At 35.1% G+C, this 19,618-nt stretch overlaps 1 protein-coding gene across 3 annotated transcripts in view; it reads right to left on the reverse strand.

The window, feature by feature from the left end:
* Positions 1 to 19,618, reverse strand: part of Znf407 (zinc finger protein 407) — a 430,768-nt gene that overhangs the window by 156,123 nt on the left and 255,027 nt on the right. For all 3 annotated transcript variants that reach the window (XM_071602635.1, XM_027935301.2, XM_071602634.1), the window contains 3 exons: positions 12,514 to 12,680; positions 8,767 to 8,850; positions 159 to 279 (listed from right to left, as the gene is read on the reverse strand). In XM_071602635.1, coding sequence (XP_071458736.1) covers positions 159 to 279; positions 8,767 to 8,850; positions 12,514 to 12,680 — 372 coding nt within the window. The remainder of the gene's footprint in view (positions 1 to 158; positions 280 to 8,766; positions 8,851 to 12,513; positions 12,681 to 19,618) is intronic.

Here is a 19,618-nt window from a genome sequence, read left to right on the forward strand (position 1 = left end):
AAAAAAAGTCTATATTTGAAAAGTCACTAAAATTAGGTACTATAATAAACTCCTAACCTAATATGCCTTATGCTTTAAAGTGTGCTAATTCATGTTGATCTTTTATTGATTTATTCAACAGGATCCAATTGTCACAGAAACCCATGTGGCCTCATTACCTGTAGTCACACCAGGGGCACCTGTAGGGTTTCTCTCCAGTGTGCACACGCTTATGCCGAGTCAAATGGGACTGGGTTGTGGAGGCAAAGTTACACTCATCACATTTGAAAGGTTTTTCTCCTGTAACATAACAAGAAATGTTGTACATGAATAATAACAACTGGTATTGATAATATAAAAAAACTTATTTCCATAAAATGTTTAATAATATCATTCAATGGATTCCATGCATTTAAGATACTTGAACATTTACTCTCACTTTCAGAGTGAGAAAGTTAGAACTTTTGTTTCTATACTAGAATATAAGCAAAAGGCTAAAGATTTATACGATCTGAAGAGAAACCAGAGTATAGAATATAAGCAAAGAATATAGTATATAGTTAAAGTATATCTTTTACCAGTAGGAATCTAAATCATCTGTATAGAAGAACCATATCAAGAATGATTTAACAAACTATGTTACATTAAGGCAATTATAAAAATCTCAGGGAGGTTAAACCATGGAAAAGAATAAGATGTAGACATGCTCTGAATATAGAATGTAAAATTTATTAAATTCTTAGCATTAAATATGTATAAAAATAAATAAAATCAAGCTATAAATGGACACTACTTTTAAACTTAAACCTGCCAACCTAGGAAGAAACAGCCAGAACAAACACACAAAGAGCGAAGCTGCAAGGCCAGAGGGGACCAGAGGCTCTGTTCACTGGACAGCCTTCCTTCCTACCCACACTCCCCCTCACACGTACAAGGAATCACCCAGGTTCCCCAGACTTTCACTTTACTAGTAACACTGACAGTGAGCACCTGAAACATAGTTATTGAATTTTAATTAATGTAAATTTAAATTTAAAAAAATATTACACTATCAGCATTGAAAAGTGTTCAAAATGCACTGGAATAACTTGGGAGTATAAATCTATTTTTATTTGGGGAGGGCAGGTACCAGGGACAACTCAGGGGCACTCAAACACTGGGTCACATCCCCAGCCCCATTGTGTATTTTATTTAGAGTCAGTGTCTCACTGAGTTGCTCAGTGCCTTGCTTTTGCTGAGGCTGGCTTTGAACACAAGATTTTCCTGTCTCAGCCTCAGGAGCCTCTGGGATTATAGCCATGTGCCACGTGGCCTGGCTATGAATCTACTCTTTGAAGTATTTTTATCAAATCTGAATACAGATAATATATTGCAGGTGATAATTTACCCTCTGAATTGAGAAATGCCAGACACATCAAATATATATCAAATTTCCACTTTTATTTATTTATTTTTTCCTTTTTGGTACTGGGGATTGAACCCAGGGCGCTTAACCACTAAGCTACATCCCCAGCCCTTTTTTCTATATATTTGTTTGAGGTAGGGTCTCACTAAGCTTCTAGGGCCTTGATAAGTTGCTGAGGCTGGCTTTGAACTCGAAATCCTCCTGCCTCAGCCAGTGGAACTGCTGGGAATATAGATATGTGCATTATTGCGTGGGCCAATTTCAAAATTTTTAATCCCAAATAATAAAATACTGTAGGTTATGTCATAATGACTTCATGTGGAAATAATAATTTGTATATGTTTGGTTAACTACAGAAATAAAATTTTACCTGTTCCTTTACTTTTTTCTTAATATGGCCACCAGGAAACAAAATTATACATGTGCAGTTTATATTACACTCCTACTGGACAGTGACAATCTAAAGAAATCCTCATGTCCCTATCCCCCAGAAAAAATTAATATGTAGTAATATTCTTCCAAACAGAGGTTCTTTCTGACAAATTTCACATACATCATAAATTAATTTTATGTTTCTCCATAATTCAACTTGTTACCTCTCATTTTCAGGTTGTTGTGATGGCTTTGTAAGTATACTAATTTACTTAGAAAATGAAGGATCAAGTATCTTGTCATACAATCACATCTACTTGCCTATCATCAAACGTATACAATAATATCTACTTGCCTATATGTGTTCCTGAAATGACAATGTTTAGAAATTCATCCCACATGTTTCTTTATTAGGGCCTTACTTACAGCTGTGGATCACTCACTTATCCATAAACATCTCGTTTGATGGCATTTTCTAATGCAGCACAGTGGCATGGCTGGATGATGCCAGATGGGCTTCAATTTCAATCTGTTTTTGCCATATCTTGAACAAACTACCTGTCAGACTTCTTGAGAAAGATCAGAAGGGGAATACCACCAAAACTCAGGGTACCTATTCGGGATTAAGATGGCAAAAAACACAGAAAAAGCACACTTATCAGAGTGTGCAGCGACCAGTTGCTCTTATTACTGTGAGAGCACTGCTGACCTTGGTTAAGTGCATGGACTCTCACAGAGAAGAGAGAAGGAGCACACAAGTGGCTCTCATCAAGAGCTCAGAACCAGTAAACAGATAAGCAGTTAGCACACAGAAAAAAATTAATGGGTTTGCATAGTAAGGGAACATGAAACAAATGTATAATTTAATGAATCCTGTCAGGAAATATTTCTGTTTGACTTATTCTTGTTGGAAGGAAGGAAGGAAGGAAGGAAGGAAGGAAGGAAGGAAGGAAGGAAGGAAGGAAGGAAGGAAGGAAGGAAAGATTGATTGGAGAATATCTTACTAAGTGAAATAAGCCAGTCCGCAAACACCAAAGGCTGAATGTTTTTTCTGATATGCAGATGCTAATTCACAATAGGTGGGGGTGGTTAGGGAAGAATAGAAATATTCTGGATTAGACAATAGGGAATGAAGGGAAGGGAGGGGGTATGGGAATAGGAAACATAGTAGAATGAATTGGACATTATATATGATTACTTAAGCTCTGTAATTCTACAACATGCACAACTAGAAGAATGAGAAGTTATACTCCGTATATGTATAATATGCCAAAAATACATGCTAATATCATGTATAACTAATTAGAAAAAATAAAAATATAACTGTAAATAAAAAGTGGGTCTGGAGATGTTGCTCAGTGGTTAAGTGCTCCTGGTTTCAATTACAAGTACCAAAAAATAAAAAAAAAAACCCAAAAACAAAAACAAAAACAGAGAACCCCACTACATAAAGCACACTGATGAACTGATAAGTAAAAAACATCTTTGAGTTAGAAAGGATTTTTGTCTCTCTTCACCATTTTTTCCTTAAAGACGTCCACCTGCAGCAGCCTCATCAAGCAATCACCCCAGGTCTCAATGACTCTTTGCTCTCAGCAAAGGAAACAATCAAGAATGTCTAAACTCATAGTTAAGCAACTTAAACTGCAGTGGACACACAACCACTGACACACAAAAGCGCACTCTCACGATGTTGGCAGATTTTGCTTTGAGAGGCAACAGGTTATTCATTTTGTAAAAGCCTGAAGGAAAACAGGTCAACCTCTATGACATGGAAACACAAAACCAGCCACACATATTTATACCAGAGTATGGTACATTCATCCTAAGAACTGAATTTGTTCTCTAAGTACAATGAAAAGTAATTTAACTTCATATCAATGTCAAACTTCAGTTCACAAAAAAATATTAATTATTTCACTAAATTGACTATATCTTTCAAGATTGACCCAGAAAGTATCAAGTACTATAAACTGTGCCAATGAGATATAACTGATACATAAAATATTTCCATATTTATTGTACGCACTGATGAAACTACTACCTCGATCAAGATAATGAACAAAGACAACCATTTTCTCCAAAGGACTCCTGTACCTGCCTCCTACTCACTCCATCTCCAAGCCAACACTTATCTGCTTTGTCACTGTATATTAATTAGCATTTTCTAGAAATTTATGTTCATGCAAACACATAGTATGAACCTTTTCTTATCTGGCCTCTTTCTCTCAGCACAGTTATTCTGTGGCTTATTTATGTTGCAGAGGGTAAACATACTTCATTTGTTTTCCTTGTTGAGTAGTATTCATTGTATGGATACTACTTATCCATACAATTTGCTTATCCATTTATACATTGAAGGTATCCAAGTTATTGTAATTTTGGGTACAAAAAATTAACCTGCTAAACATCTTCATGTACATGTATGTAAGACATTGCATGTACATATATATATATATTTCCTTTTGTTTTGGATAAATTCCCAGCAGTAGGATGGCTGGGTGAAAAGGCAGATACACATTTCACCTTGTGTGAAACTGCCAAATTGTTTTCCAAAGAGGCTGGACCACCTAGATTCTTACTAGCTGTGTGTGAGAGGCCAGCTGCTCCAAATCTTCACCATTATCTGGTGTGGTCAGTACTCGCCTGCAGCATTTCTCTATGGATTGTGAGGCTCTTTCCATCCTTGGACTTATGAACCACAGTTTCATATGCTTCGGTGAAAATCTGCTAAAATCTTTATCTTTTTAATTTACTGTTTTCTGAGAACCATGTTTTCAGAGTTCTTTTGATGTTCTACTATGATTCTTTATACAACTTGTGATGTGCACGTACTTTCTCCCAATCTGTAATTTGTCTTTTCATCCTCATCTCAGTCGGTTGGTTGGTCTGTTTTTGTTTCCCTCCATTCTCCTTCCTTCTTTCTTCCTAAAAATTTTTGCAGTACACGGGATGAAACCCAGGACTTCGCATATACTAGGTGAACACTACCACTAAGCAACATCCCCAGTTCTCTCAGTGTTTTTTTAAAGAACATTAATTACTACTTTATAAAGTTTTCAATTAATCATTTTTCAAGATTCTTCTTTTATGAATCAGCTGTTGCTGTCAAAACAAAGAAATCTTTGGTAATCCAAAACAAAAGTTTTTTTCCTATGATTTCATCTAGATTTTATACTTCTTTAAATTTTACACTGAGACTGCCTCTTTGGAGTGAATTTCTGTATATATATGTTACAGCTCTCTATTTAGGTCTTCTTAAATTTCTATCAGGGGTGTTACGAGGTTTCCACTGTAGGGCCTTTGCACATTTTTTCCTGAATTTAATTCTGAATATGATACCTTGTTTGAAAATATTTGACAAATATAAGCATAAGTCTATCTCTGGATTCCTTTCTATTCCACTGATTTATGTGTCCACTTTTATGCCAATAAAATATTGTCATAATTAGGATAGCTGTATAAGACTGCAACTTAGTATAAAACTTTCCACTTTTAATAAAATGACTCTAAATAGTCAAGCAATTTATGATTTTAATTATGCAAATTCACAATTTTATTCTGATGCCTCCATTCCCTCTAAATGTCTGTAAAATGTTTTGGTGTGACAATTCACTGCCATTTGTTCACCGCACCGTCCTTGCCCAACATCCTTGAGCTATTCATTCTTCATGAATTTGAAAGGTATCTGAAGATTGCAAAAAAAGTGACATTATAGACCTTATCGCCTATGTCAGTGGGGCAAATTAAAGATCTGAGATCTTCAAACTTAATTTCCTTAGTTTGGGAGTTTAACAATCTCTTTTTAAAAAATGTGTTTAATATAGTTTATTTCAGGTGAACTTTCATTGTATTTTTATTTAACAAAATTTAAATCTAAAAGCAACACATTTTAAAAAAAGGATGCCATTTACTTTCTTTATAATTCAAATAATTTTAAGTTCACAGTAGGTAGCATTATATTGTTGTAAATTACAAAATGTCACAACATATCTACCTTGACCATATCATAGGTTAAGTTGTGGAATACTGAAATATTTTAAATTATATATGGGCTGGAAGGAAAAAAGAGAATGTAACAAAAATGTTATGCTACCCAAAATGCTAAGGAAGGCTCACACTTATCTGAGTTCTCAACAGTGTAAGAATCTCACTTCAACTTTATAAACTCCAGTTTATTCAAATCTGTACATGATAGTTAATTTGCAATTCATGTATTTTGCTATATGTTCAATACTTTTTCTCTAATATGCAATTTGGTAATTTTTGAAATCACTTGTGGGTGATTTCTTCAGGGGGAAAAAAAGAAACAACACTGCAGAAACTCAGAAGGAGTTTCTTGTTAGTCTCAATACACAATCAAAATATAAACCCAACCTCAAGACTCAAAAGTTGGAAAGAAAAACAGATTTGAAATAAAAATTTTGGTGTGCTAAATATTTGTTAATTATTTAAAATAAGAAATAGTGTATGAAGAGGTATATAAACATGCTTAAGGAAGATCTTCTAATGAAGGACTGACTGGAAAGAGAGCTTTTGAATTCCTTGCCATTCCAAAGCTGAAAGAATGAATAAAACCAAGTAACATATTAAAACTCAAATAACGCTACCTATAAGGCAAGAGGGCTACCCTTTCAAAAAAGCAGAATAAGGAAGAGTTCCCCAAATCTTTGTATTTTCCTCTACATGAGACAATAGGACTTGGTTGTTCAGATTATATGTATGGGCTTACATATAATCTTATAATATAACCAACCAGGAATACTTTGCACCTTTTTATCGGGTAACCTGATAGAAAAGTAGAAGAAAGAGCAGGGACATCAGAATAGCTTGTCACCACAGAGCAGTGTCCTTTTGTGTGTCAACCATCTGTCAGACTGGCTGCCACATCTCCAGGAAATCACACTCTGCATTCCTTTGGGTGGGCTGGGTTATTACGCTGGCCAGGACTCTTCAACTGCATGTGAGGACTGGTTCCTGTGCCCTTGAATCAAGGGTCTCTGACAGGTGATAAAAATAAATCTCAGAACAGAAGATGTTTTGTTTCAGCCCCCTAGACAGTCTGTATTGCAACAGGGAATTATTTACGCCATTTGGAACACTTTGGATACCTATCCCTTTCCAAACCGATTATAATTTGCGTGGGCACTCTGTGGTAAAAAGGTAAACCATGTCAAAGTGGGACACATCAGAGAAATACAGATTTCAAATGTACCATTCGAGTCTGGCCTTGGGAAATAAAAAGTTGTATGTTGCTGAAACATTTTAAATCCAGCATAAAAGCTAAGTGCCTAGACTGAGTTGTACAGAGCTGTTTGTTGACACCAACAATCTGAAGAACTGACTTTGGTATTAAAGAATCATGTTTGATTTGTGCCAGAGAGGCAGATAAATGCCAGAAAGACAGATACCTCTGTCTGTGAGACATTGTCCTATATGGTATAAAGTTAATAGCAAAGTAATAAGGAGACTCTGGACCTGACATAAAATATAAACTTATGCTGGCTCAATGCAGGCTTCTTGATCGATCCATCAGCTAGAAGGCCTGTGATCGCAGCTCTATGTCTCCACTGTAGGACAAAGAGGGACAATACCTAGTGGCAGAGGTGGCACAGTGGGAGTCTACTGTCCCCTGGGGCTACACCTGATGAAACAAGGAGAACTACAGGGACATTTAAATCATAATAGTTTGAGCACCAATAAACTGAAAACATTATGAATAAAAATCCTAATGAGCACACTATTTATGCACTTATTTCCAACTATTCCACTGGAGTGGTCAAGGATAACTGCCTTTTCTGTCATCTTACACCGAATCCTTAAAATAATGCATGCACAGTGGCTCCTGGAAACTTACAATGAAATTTTATGTGTTTAAAGTACATCTATGTTTCCAATATCATGCTAGACTGGAAATTTTCTTTTGAATCAACAGTTCTTATTCCAGATGGAAATTCGAATCATATACATGCAAGATCTAAAAGCAATAACTGGCATTCATTTTCGTTGATCCTACAAATACCATCTTGGGCACGAAAGTTGACTGTACCCATTCAACATAGCATTTCAAGAATCATAATGTACCATAAATAACACATTTCACATACTTTAATTTCATGCCATTCACGGTGTGACTGTCACACTCAACCATCCTCATGTACAAAAGTAAAAATACAATACTTTGTTATCACTATGTTACCACATGACTTATCATCTTAACAAGGTAAGATCTGGTATAGTAAAATGTGGTTCTGTTAATAGCTTCAAGGGACAACTGCCATGAATCCATACCGTCCCAAACACATATAATTTAGAATTAAAAAATAATTACTTATAAGACCCATTAGATTACACAAAGTAGGAAACAAATTTGACAATGTTTAAAACTTCTCATTCATAAGTGTTCATAGTCAACGAATCCATTTTATTTTGTTCAATCACCAAGAATGTACACATAATGTGAGGAGAGGGAGATTCTCTTCAATGACCATAATTATCTCTTATGTTGTTCCTTTATTTCCATTAATAATTAATATTAAGAATAACTTATTCAACAGCACAGCCTTCATATCACATTAACTCACAGACCGACTGACCAATAGAAGGGAAGGGCAGGGAGGCAGAGAGATAGACAGGAGTTGGGCAGATAACACATAAGGGAGCTAAGTAGGCAGGTGGGTACAGAGGCATGGGGGGGGGAGGAGGGGGGAGGACCACCAACACAGGGCCCCCTATTCACACCCACAAGCTTAGGGAGCCACTGTTTTTATTTTTTTCTCCTATTTAACATAATTTACTGGGGACATCCGAATATCTGATTCCTGAAATATGTAACACATCTACTTTTTAAATGTATAAAAATAGATAATTTAAAATCTTACATTATTCAAATAGAATTCTCTATAGGTCCTCAGATTTTATAGGAGTTAAACAGAAAAGAAAAAATGAGGTAAAAAATGGTGGCTAGGATATCTGACACCATGTTCTCTCTCTGTAGACTTGGTACTGACCTGTGTGCTGCCTACGGTGCTTGGTGAGGGCGTGTCGGGTCCCACCGGCAAAGCCGCAGAGGTCACACAGAAACGACTTCTCGCCTGTTGCAACAATAAACAGATGAGGGACTGCGGAGGTCACAGATCATTAAAACATATCTATCAAGGCTTTCAGGGTTACTAATTCCTCCAATCAAATGTTTCCATGTAAATATGTCAAATGGGAATGAAATTACCACTGCGGTTTATTGACTGTGATAAAATCTGAAAAGCACCACTGAACATAATTACATACTTGTCAGACCCATAAAAATTAGCTTTATTATCAATGGAATGGTTTTGTACAACTTCATTTCTGGTAGATGTCTTCCAGATGGGGCTGCTTTATGCACTTGAACAGTTTTTATGCATATCCTGATTTTTTACAATTCCCATACATCTGGCCTTTCCGAGCTAAGTAAAGATTGCTTGGAATTGTTAATATACAGTATATATGATTCTGCTTACATAAAACATATTGAATTTTCTAACAACTTAAGAATATTGAATTGTTTTTACCTATTCTATCTGGGTCTTGTTTAATCACTTCTACTTATGATATGAATTAAATGGTTTCTTTGAACATACTGAAGATCCTGAAACAATGAAATCTACATTACTCAGTACCAACAGCAATTCAATGCTGTTTATGCTTCTTGAACTTTCATGGCATAGGAAAGGAAGTCTAGGGATTGCTAAAGAAATTCTATAAAAATTCATACTATTTATCTTTAATGATAGCTCTGGACTTGAACCCTCTGCAACAATTAAAGACAGATTTGGCAGATGTAGTAATGTTATAAGTGGTGAAAGTGCTCATTTTTTTTTAGCCTTTTTTACACAAACTAATATCTTGCCCTACAGTTTATAAATACAATATATCTTTCTACTGTTGCTTATTTAGGCAGTAAGATCTGGCCAGCTAGGCAGTTCATCCCACAAGACTCACAAAGAAGGGCAAAACAGAATAAAAATGCTAACCTTGGAGAGATTCAGTGAAATTATAAAATACTTTTCCTGAAATAAAATAAATCACTTGTAATCTATATCTACCCCATTTACTCACTCAGACATTTAATGCAACAAGTCTTTCCCAGGTTTGCCCATATCAATCTGCTTTGTCCTAGAGTTTTGGTACATTATAACAGAGAGTTAGCTTGCCATGTTAGGGGAAGCTGAAATTGCCTTTGTAAGGTCAGAATGAACAGTAAACATAGAAAGGCAGAATAACTGTGGTAATTGAAAAAAAAAAATATTTCCATTACTTAAGAGCACTATTGGCTTTTATAATTTAAAGGAACACTTATTAATAAGAAACCTTTAAAAAAATGTTTGCTCCTATTTCCCAATGCTATGTTATATTGTTTATTATTAAAAAAATGAAGCTGAATTAAATATTTTTACTATCTTTACTTTCTTATTTCTGGGTTAAATTTATTTCTTGGCATCATTAATTCATTATAGACAAAACAGAGTAGATGGGCTGTGAAGAATAAAGTGTAATTATAATCACTCATTTAATTATTTAATCAATTTGAAATATAAATCTTTCTAACTAGCTGTTGTATCAATTAAATAACACTGAAGTAGACTTTTTGTTATTCCCCAAAGACAATTTGCTTGTTGATATTAGCATACTATTCTATGTTGAGGCAAAAATGTTCTGTCCAATTTCTTCATTACCCCAGCTTTCCGGGCTCTCTTTTGGGTGTACTGGCACAAACACACATTCCCACAGATGTAGAAAGCAGGTAAGGCACTCAGGCGGGGTATGAGGGTGTATCACTACACACAGGCACAGGCACGCATACATGCATTCTGCAGTGTGTGCAGCAGGAATGTCAGTGTGGCAGCACTCAACTGTCACACTTTCTAAACAGAAATGAGTATTCTTATTGCTTTTGAATTCAAGAAAAAGTGTTTTTCCTTCCTGTCATTTATGAACTTCTTTGTGACCTATATCTTTTCTTCTAAAATAAAAAAAAAATTCTCATAGGATTTACATTCTATATATCTGTATCTGTATTGATATATCACATATATGTGTATGTTGTATATAGTAAGTTCTAGTCCTATCCCTATTTTAAAATAAATATAAAGACACAAAGAAAAAACTTATTCATTTTCCATGTGATTTGATTCTGGATACATTAGTGACCTTGATTTTTTGATGTGTAGGATTTTATTTAGGATGTTAGTCTCCAATGTATTGTGTGTCATATTTACCTTGGTGGCTTGATTTGTTTTTCATTCTAAATTCAATTTTCACTTGCTTTGGGGGGTAGTTAGGGTTAAACATTGGGCAAAAGAATATTTTTTGAGAAAACAAGAAAAAGCTCAATGCACTATTTCACTTAATAAAGAGGGGGTTCATTAGCATGTCATATTTTTACATTGAGATTTAATAGAAGACTTCTTTTCATAACAACTTGAATTAGTTTCAAGTGTGCCATTCTGCATTCAAATGTAGAAAGACACGGAAACCAATCCTTTATTTTCTATTAGAAAACAGCCACTGTCCCCTATCTCTCATTATGGTGCAGACTACAAGACCTAACAACAAAAATCTATATTATTGATCCAGCCAAGTCTCCACAATTATTCTTTAGAAGGAAACGCCGACGATAAATTACATCTGCACTGGCTTTTCATCTGCTGCTCGATATAAGTGATCTCTCAGGGCAGGCTGGAGACCTTAAATCGTCAACACCCTTGTCAAGGAAGCTAAGGAGGCCTAGGCTTCCCACAAACTGCTTCAGAAGAACTTTTAACCTATAATTTCTAACAATAATATAGGATTTTTGGCAATGAGAAGAACATTTGAGAATGCTGATTAAAATTTATTATTCTTTTCACTGAAATAAAATACATTCTGAGAGGTGTAAAGAAGACCACAAAAATACCAAATAGTTCACAGTAATATAGTTATATATAAGGAAAGCACTCAGACATAAGCATATAAGGAAGTTTTCGGCCCACTGTAATAAGACAAAGAAAAACAAATCATAAACACAGCACATGACAACAGCACACACATGGAATCTATAGTGATGAAGGCCCTAACTGAGCATTCTCAGTACTATGCCCAATAGAGGTGTGTTCTCAACACTGTTTTTGCTAGCAATCTGTTTAAATTCCGGAGTCCTTTCTATGTCTTGATGCAAATTTATGTTAATTTATTCCTTTTAATGTTTATTTTTCTGAAAAAAATTTTCAGTAACTCAATATAGATTAGTCTCTATGTGTTATCAAAAACTTAGACCTGACAGCATTCTTTCCTGAAGAAAGGCATTAACTTTTTTAAAACTTTTAAATAGTAAGTAAAATCAGGACTCAATATTTTGCAAATATATTATGGGACCTAGAACATGTCTGTAAGAAAAGAGAAGACTTGCTCTCTTTGAAAACTTAATATTCCAAACGCTCCTTGACAAAAATCACATCTAAAAAGATGTGTCAATACACATACTCACACATGCGTACACATGCGTGCACATGAGCGCACACACACACACTCTATAAATGAGGTTCCAGATATGAACCTATGCATGCTCACAAGCATGCGCACACGCTTTAAAATGTCAATTTAAAGCTACCCTGAGTATTACTGAAAGGTAATAAATGATATCATACATTTTCATATGCAATTACTACATCTTAAACACATTCTATGACTAGGACAGTTCCCTCCCGCTCAGCCAATGGGATAGAAGGGGCGTGGCACACCTGTGTGTGTCCTGTAGTGGTCTTTCATCGCAGAGGCTGTGAGGAATGAATAATGGCATGTGGGCCAAGTACACTTAAATGGCTTTTCTCCCGTGTGGAGTTTCATGTGGTTGTTCAGGGCCCACTTCTCTGTGAAACTTCTATCACATAAGTGACATGTAAATTTCCTGCATGAAAGAGAGAGAAAACAATGTAAATACTGCCTGCACAGGAACATCAAAGGCCCCAGATGGACCCTGGGTAACCCTGGAGTGTGGCGTGCACACAGCCTCTGTGAGGAGAACTGCAGGCCTGGTCTGTCATGTCTGTATAACCAGGCATTGATTTTTCTGTCGAGGCCTGGCACTTCAGCCATTTATTCTCTGCTTTGCGGTTGGGCCCAACGGGTTTGAAAAATTCTGTTACAGTCCAGTCACCCCTGAGGCAAAAGTGAGAATAGATTTCACCTGTACAGGCCTACACCACTTATCCAGGGCATAGGCTGTCAGAGCAAAGGCTAAATGAAATGCTATCCATACTCCACCACTCAGACAAGCCCTGCTGCCTGCCAGGCGGGTGGCTGGTGCTGCTGCAACTGTGCCTCGCCTCAGACACCCAGCAGCCCACACCACAAAGCTCCCAGGGAGAAAAGGGAGTCCCTATGACTCCCTGATTGAGGGGGCCTCTGGGTTATCACACTGGTACCCAAAAAAAAGCTCCTTTGATAAAGGCAAAAACATTTGAACTGTAGATTGTTATAAAAAGAGTCTCTGACGGAAAGAAATTGCAAGTTATTTCCTATATGGTAGGGGAGGGTGGCTGAAAATAATCAATAAGTATTTACATAATAAAATATTTCAGGTTCCAAGTTCAGTTTAAGCTTTTAAGACTCTTAATAATAAAGGAAATGTGAACCTTTAATATATTCTCTGGTTGATCTTATCATCTCTTTGCAAAAACCTACATTTATAAGGTCATCACTAAAAATTACTTTTTACATTTAATACTACTGGGTTTAAAACAATCCCTCTGACAATGAGTCTAGTAAATTAATTTGGGATGATTAACAATCAAATAAAAGCAAATTAAAATTCAATAATCAAAAGTAAAACATTTTAATAAGTTGATAGGCATCATGTCATGGCAGTTGACATCAACCACATTCAAGTAAACTGCACTTTTATCCAGTTAGTACAATTAAAAATGTAAAAGATCATAGCACTCTTAAGTTATGAACGAAGAGCTCTATAAAGAGAATAAACTTCCATAAAGGCTTTAATCATGACTTTACAGATTTCTTTAGCCTCATTAGGGCAGATTAACAATCCCAGCTCCAAATAGAAAACTTTTCCATTTTGGGGTATATGTGAATTACTTTAACAAATAAAACATTCAGGCTTACTATTATGAACCAAATTATAAATTGCCTTTTATAAAAATCTCTCATTGTGTATATTTATAAAGTTAAATCTTAAATGGAATAGAAGCATTGCTAAATATTTTAGAAATGCCATAACATATCATAAGTGCTTCATTAATAGTAAATTGCTAATTTATTTATCTCTACAATGTACATGAAGAAACACTATATTTACATCCATTAATGCAGTCTGATTTCAAAATTACTATATCATTTGATCATTGCTTACTGGTACTAGAGAATGACAAATATAACTAAATACTTTGAAATTCACTGTAAAAAAAATCATGTCTGTATATCTCTTTGACAGGTCTTCATGCATTTAACATTTCAAAACCATGACAGGGATCTTATTTCCAAGATAAATTCCCCTATCTACTTATTTCTTCATGTATTTATTGTGGATCTAACCTTCTCCTACAAGAAATAAATAAGGAGGTTAAATAGATGCTATCTTTTAACAAATAGTTTCTCCAGACTGTATTACAACTTCATGAATGACAAAATAAATCCCTCATTTTAAAATCTACCATGATGTACATTTAACAAAATTACCTGTATGAAACCTCAATATATGTACTCTATTATTCATATGTAATAAAAATGTTAAACTAAAGCTCAGTGCCTGTCATAAAACAACAAAAGCCAGATAACAAAGAAGTAAGACTACCACTGGACTTTCAGAAAACCTCATATGTTTTACACTCTGCTTTATGAAAATAAATAAGTTCACCCACTGACAGCTTGAAAAGAACTGGAAATATTACCAATATAAACTGTCTTTATAAAGATTAAGACCTACTCATTGATGGCATGTCTCCTGGAATTACACAAATTTTGACCCTCAAATATTCTAAAATACTTGCCTTCACTCAACATCAGTGGGGAATTCTGTCATCTCCCAAGGGACTCTGGCTCTCCTGGGGCTTGGAGAAATGTCGCCAGGAGACACCATGAGCTAAAACAAAGGAGTGTCAGTGTGTGCTCTGGATGGAATTTAGAAGCACCTGACCATCTGCCACTGCAAAAACACTGTCTGGAGAGTTCAGAACAATCAAGGAAAATGCCTCTCAAGGAAATTACAAGATACGAAGAAAGAAAAACTATTCACAAAAATAAACTCTATGCTAGGAAAAAATGTAAAGTGCCATCATAAATTTAAAACAAGGGCAATAACGAGATAGGAGAGATTAGAGACTTCCCAGAGGTGGCCTTTAATTTAGACTTTAAAAGGTAGGTGACAACTGGAAATGTAGAGCCAGCAGGAAAAATTCCAATCATAGGAAACGCATGAAAATGCCTTGTATCTGGGAGGAAAGGCACTGGGAGTGCCCTGCCCAATGGGACTCCACACTGCCTGCAGAGTCCTGAGTGCAGCCTACACGGCCAATCAGGGGTATGGCAAAGCCCTGTGACTCAAGGTGTGAGGTTAAAGGTCATAAAATATTTTCTATCCACCTGTGGTGTTTTTACATAAGAAACTTCTTGCCTAATTGAATTTGTAATAAAAAGATGTTTACTTTGCAAAACTAAGCTAGTGGAGACAATTTTTTAAGAAGGTCGGTTGAAGGATGTACAAAGGTAACTAATGGGCAATCTTTTAGAGATTACAGCATTAGAGGGTAAATAATATAAGCACCTGAAAGAACATCATGACATTTGGTTCACCCTACCAGTAAAGCCAGAAAACGGCCTAGTACTCAGTGGAGTTGTATGAATTATTTCATACCACCTGGATGAAATGAACTGTGATGAAGAGTTTGAGTTCTTCCTCTAATCTCACAGCTTTCAGAATCCGAATTCAAAATGTGGACATCACAGTAAAAGGAGTCATTCATCAAGCCTCCCAGTTTTCCAATATTTGGTCTTTCTCCTTCCCTGGCACTCATATTGGTTCACAAATGGTGGTCTATCTCAAACCAAAAGGAACGCAGAGCTGCACCTACGGCAGTGATCTACGTGCACAGACAACAGCCATGTTTTCTATATTTGCTTTCTTTTGGGACTACAAGCTTTTGAAACTAAATTTTAAATTTCTAAACATTTATAAATCCATATTTTTAAAAAACGTAATAGCACAGCAGAGGCATGAGAAACATGCTCAGCAGAATGTCTTTTCTGAGCAGAGAAACCGACTCCCTTGCTATTGGCAGCTGCTCTGGCTCCTAAATTCTTTGTATCTGCTTCATGTTTACTGAAGATACACCCACCATGCAGTGCTGTTAGATCTTGAATCAAAAGGGCTCAGCTTGTTCCCTCCCCTTCCCTTCCCAGGGCTTCACGAGATATATTTACTAGATACAAAGAGATTGGAAAAGTTGCAAAAGGAAACAAAATCACAAGCCAAAGAAATCAAAATGATACCAGATTTCTCACCAGACACCTGGGTAATCAGAAGGCAATGTAGGAATGACCAGGAAATTTGGGGGAAAATAATTTCAATGGTATAATGTTATTTATAACATCTTTAGCAAGTTCAACCAAGAGGTGTTTTCATTAGAGTTCCTGAGATGGAGATGTCTATGATGAGAAAAAATGTTTGAAATAAAGCCCTTTTTTGCTTATGGGAAACTTGATGTGGCAGTCAACTTAGAGTTAATCTTTTAGTACAAATGTATAAGGATTCCTAAATTAAACAGGGATTCCTAAATAAAATCAAATAATTTTTCTGGTATTTTGTTATGAGAGGGCTCTCTACCCTTAGCACTCCTGTCAACCTACAGTGGCCCTAAGTGCTCTGCCTGCTATATTCAGGGGCAGCAGTAGAGGACAAAAGGGTTGGAAAGTGCCAAGGAACTTTTTTCAGAAAGTTTCTTTTTGCAAAGTAGAAGTAACACGCTCAAGATTTAAATCCACATCTCCAGCTTTGAAGAAAATATACTAAATAGCCCCACTGTGAGCTATATAACAAAAACTAGAAATTCTCATCTGGGTGTTATTAGGTATCATGGACAAAGGACAAAAAATAAGTAAAGGAGCTAAATTATGATTATATTAATAACAGGTCTGTCTTTATAGATATTGTGGGCTTAGTCTCTGTTAAAGTATTTGCCTGCTTTTAAATGTCTAAATGGCAAATTATACCGTTTACATTGGTATAACATTTATAATGTCATCTTTCCATATTATAAAAGTATCAAAAAATGAATTTTTATACTTGTCCCTCAAATTATGTATTTAAATATTATTTTTTAAAAATTAAACTCTAGTAGGTAGATATTCATTTTATTAGAAACTCAAATGAAAAATCTGCATACATTCCAACTATATACAAAGATACAAGTATTTTGAAAAAATGCTCTTAATTTATTTTTAAAAAGAATTAAGATAAGAAGTATCATCAATATATTTTTATGTTGTTTCCTAGTCAGTACAATTCAGGATGATTCTGAAATATAATCACTTTTGCTATACTTTTTAAAGTAAACATGTTCTACTTCTGTCTTTTATTCCATAATAATCTATTTATTTTAAGTTAGATGCCACTGAGAAACACTGTGCTGTGGAGGTGGGAGTACTAAGGATTAATCCTGTGGACCTCTACTACTGAGCCACATTACCAGTCCTTTCTTTGATTTGATTTTGAGACATTCAGAGACAGGGTCTCACTCAATTGCCCAAGCTAGCCTTGAACATGCCGTTTTCCTGCTGTAGCCTCCTGTGTAGTGAAGATTATAGCTGTGCACCACTCTGCATGGCTCCATTGACAAATACTTGCAAAAGTATAGACATGTAAAAATAAATGTTCTCAATTAACATTCAAACAATCATAAGATGAGGAGCAGGCAAATTATGAGTTTAATCATGAAATGAAAGACCCTTATGATATGAAAATGAATTAACTAAAGCCACATATATAATTAGTTAATTCATTTCACATCATGAGGTCACATATATAATTTTAAAAAATCTTACAAATGTAATTGCATTAAAAAACAAGAGTAAGATTATATCACATATAATTAAAAATAATCAACATTAAATATATAAACATGAAGACCACATGCAAAAGAACATACTATGTCACTGGAGGACACAGCTAACACCTGTCATGAGGTTAAGGGAGCAGACTAGTACAGTGACAACTACAGCTCTAACTTTTTGTTGTATTTAAAAAGAAGGATTCTGAAATGAATATGACTACAATTAACATCACCCAGTTTTTTAAATTTTCATAATTCAAAACCAGTATTTAATTAAATAAACAATATTCCTCATTTCCTCCATATGACACCTTGGGGGTAGTCTTGCTGAATTAATAAATCACACAAACCTATACATATTAGAAACAAACCAATAAGCAAGCAAGACAGGGTGCCACAAAGAAAACTTTCATAAAAGAGTAGGCTAACATTTGTCAAAATATTTAAAAAGTTATATAGGCACACTCCCTTTTGAAACTGTAATACAGCGGTGTTGATTCATTGAAAATTATTACTGTAAAACTAAACAGATATCAAAAAAATTTAATTGACAGATATTGCTGCTCTTTGTGAATGAATAATCAATACAGAAATATAAAAGCAAGGGAAGGCTTATATAATTCCTAGCAAGAAAACCCAACGTCCTAATGAATGTTTCAACAATTTCTAAGTTTCTCAAACACTACCAGTGCACAGTTTCTTTGGAATAAAAGCTTCCTTTTGAATGATAATAATTTAATAATTATATAATGATACACTAAGAGATAGAAAGAAAATGATGTGGTCTTTGTACATAGGGTTGCCATGCAAGTTTCTGCAGAGCTGCAAATAGAACTGAGAGTGAATCCTTCTTGAACAAAGGAGCCCATGAAAGGGCACAGAAAGACAACCACAAAGAGCAACTGTAATGCTCACTTAATTCACAGGAGAAGATTATACTTAAAAAGTAACCTGAGTACCCCAAAGGATAACCAAGAAAAATTGAAGAAGTTTGAGAAATTTGTCCACAATAATAATTTCAGTATCTATAAGCATCACACTTATGAGATGCTTTTCATGTTTCTGGCCCAGGAAACATTTAAGTAAAAATAAAAATATGCAATACTGCTTTTAGAAATAAAGAACTATTCGGGCTGGGGATGTGGCTCAAGCGGTAGCATGCTCGCCTGGCATGCATGCGGTCCAGGTTCGATCCTCAGCACCACGTACAAACAAAAATACTAAAAAACAAATATTAAAATTCTCTCTCTCTCTCTCTTTAAAAAAAAAGAACTATTCATATGTTATAGGCACTAAAACCACAACAGATATCTCAATATTATTCCAGAGTAATGCTGTTCATCTTATTTCTATATAGTTCCAAAGTATTAAACAATGCTTAAATGTAATGTGCAACTTTAAAATAGAAAATAAAAATTTTCAATTTTCTATAAATTGAATTATCAAAAAGGCATAAATAGCTAAAGATCAATAATTATATTAAGAAAGTTGGTGACATCATCCATCGATAATCTACTTGAGAATATGTGTAATGTATATATAAAGGCCTCAATGAATAAAATCAAAAGTGTTCCATGATGATATTGATGTCTAGAATATTTAAATTAGGCTACTATTTTGAAAGTCTCTGTTTCACATTACATAAAAACAGGAGCATAATTTATATCAAGAAGCCATAAAAACCTAAAATTAGTTAAGATCTCCTTTCCTAAATTCAACCCTGAAGACTCCAGAGAAGCCTCCAGAAGAGAAGTGGGAAGTTCCCTCAAGGGCTTCTGCACAC

The sequence above is a fragment of the Marmota flaviventris genome, chromosome 16 (assembly GCF_047511675.1).
Source record: "Marmota flaviventris isolate mMarFla1 chromosome 16, mMarFla1.hap1, whole genome shotgun sequence".
Classification (NCBI taxonomy): domain Eukaryota; kingdom Metazoa; phylum Chordata; class Mammalia; order Rodentia; family Sciuridae; genus Marmota; species Marmota flaviventris.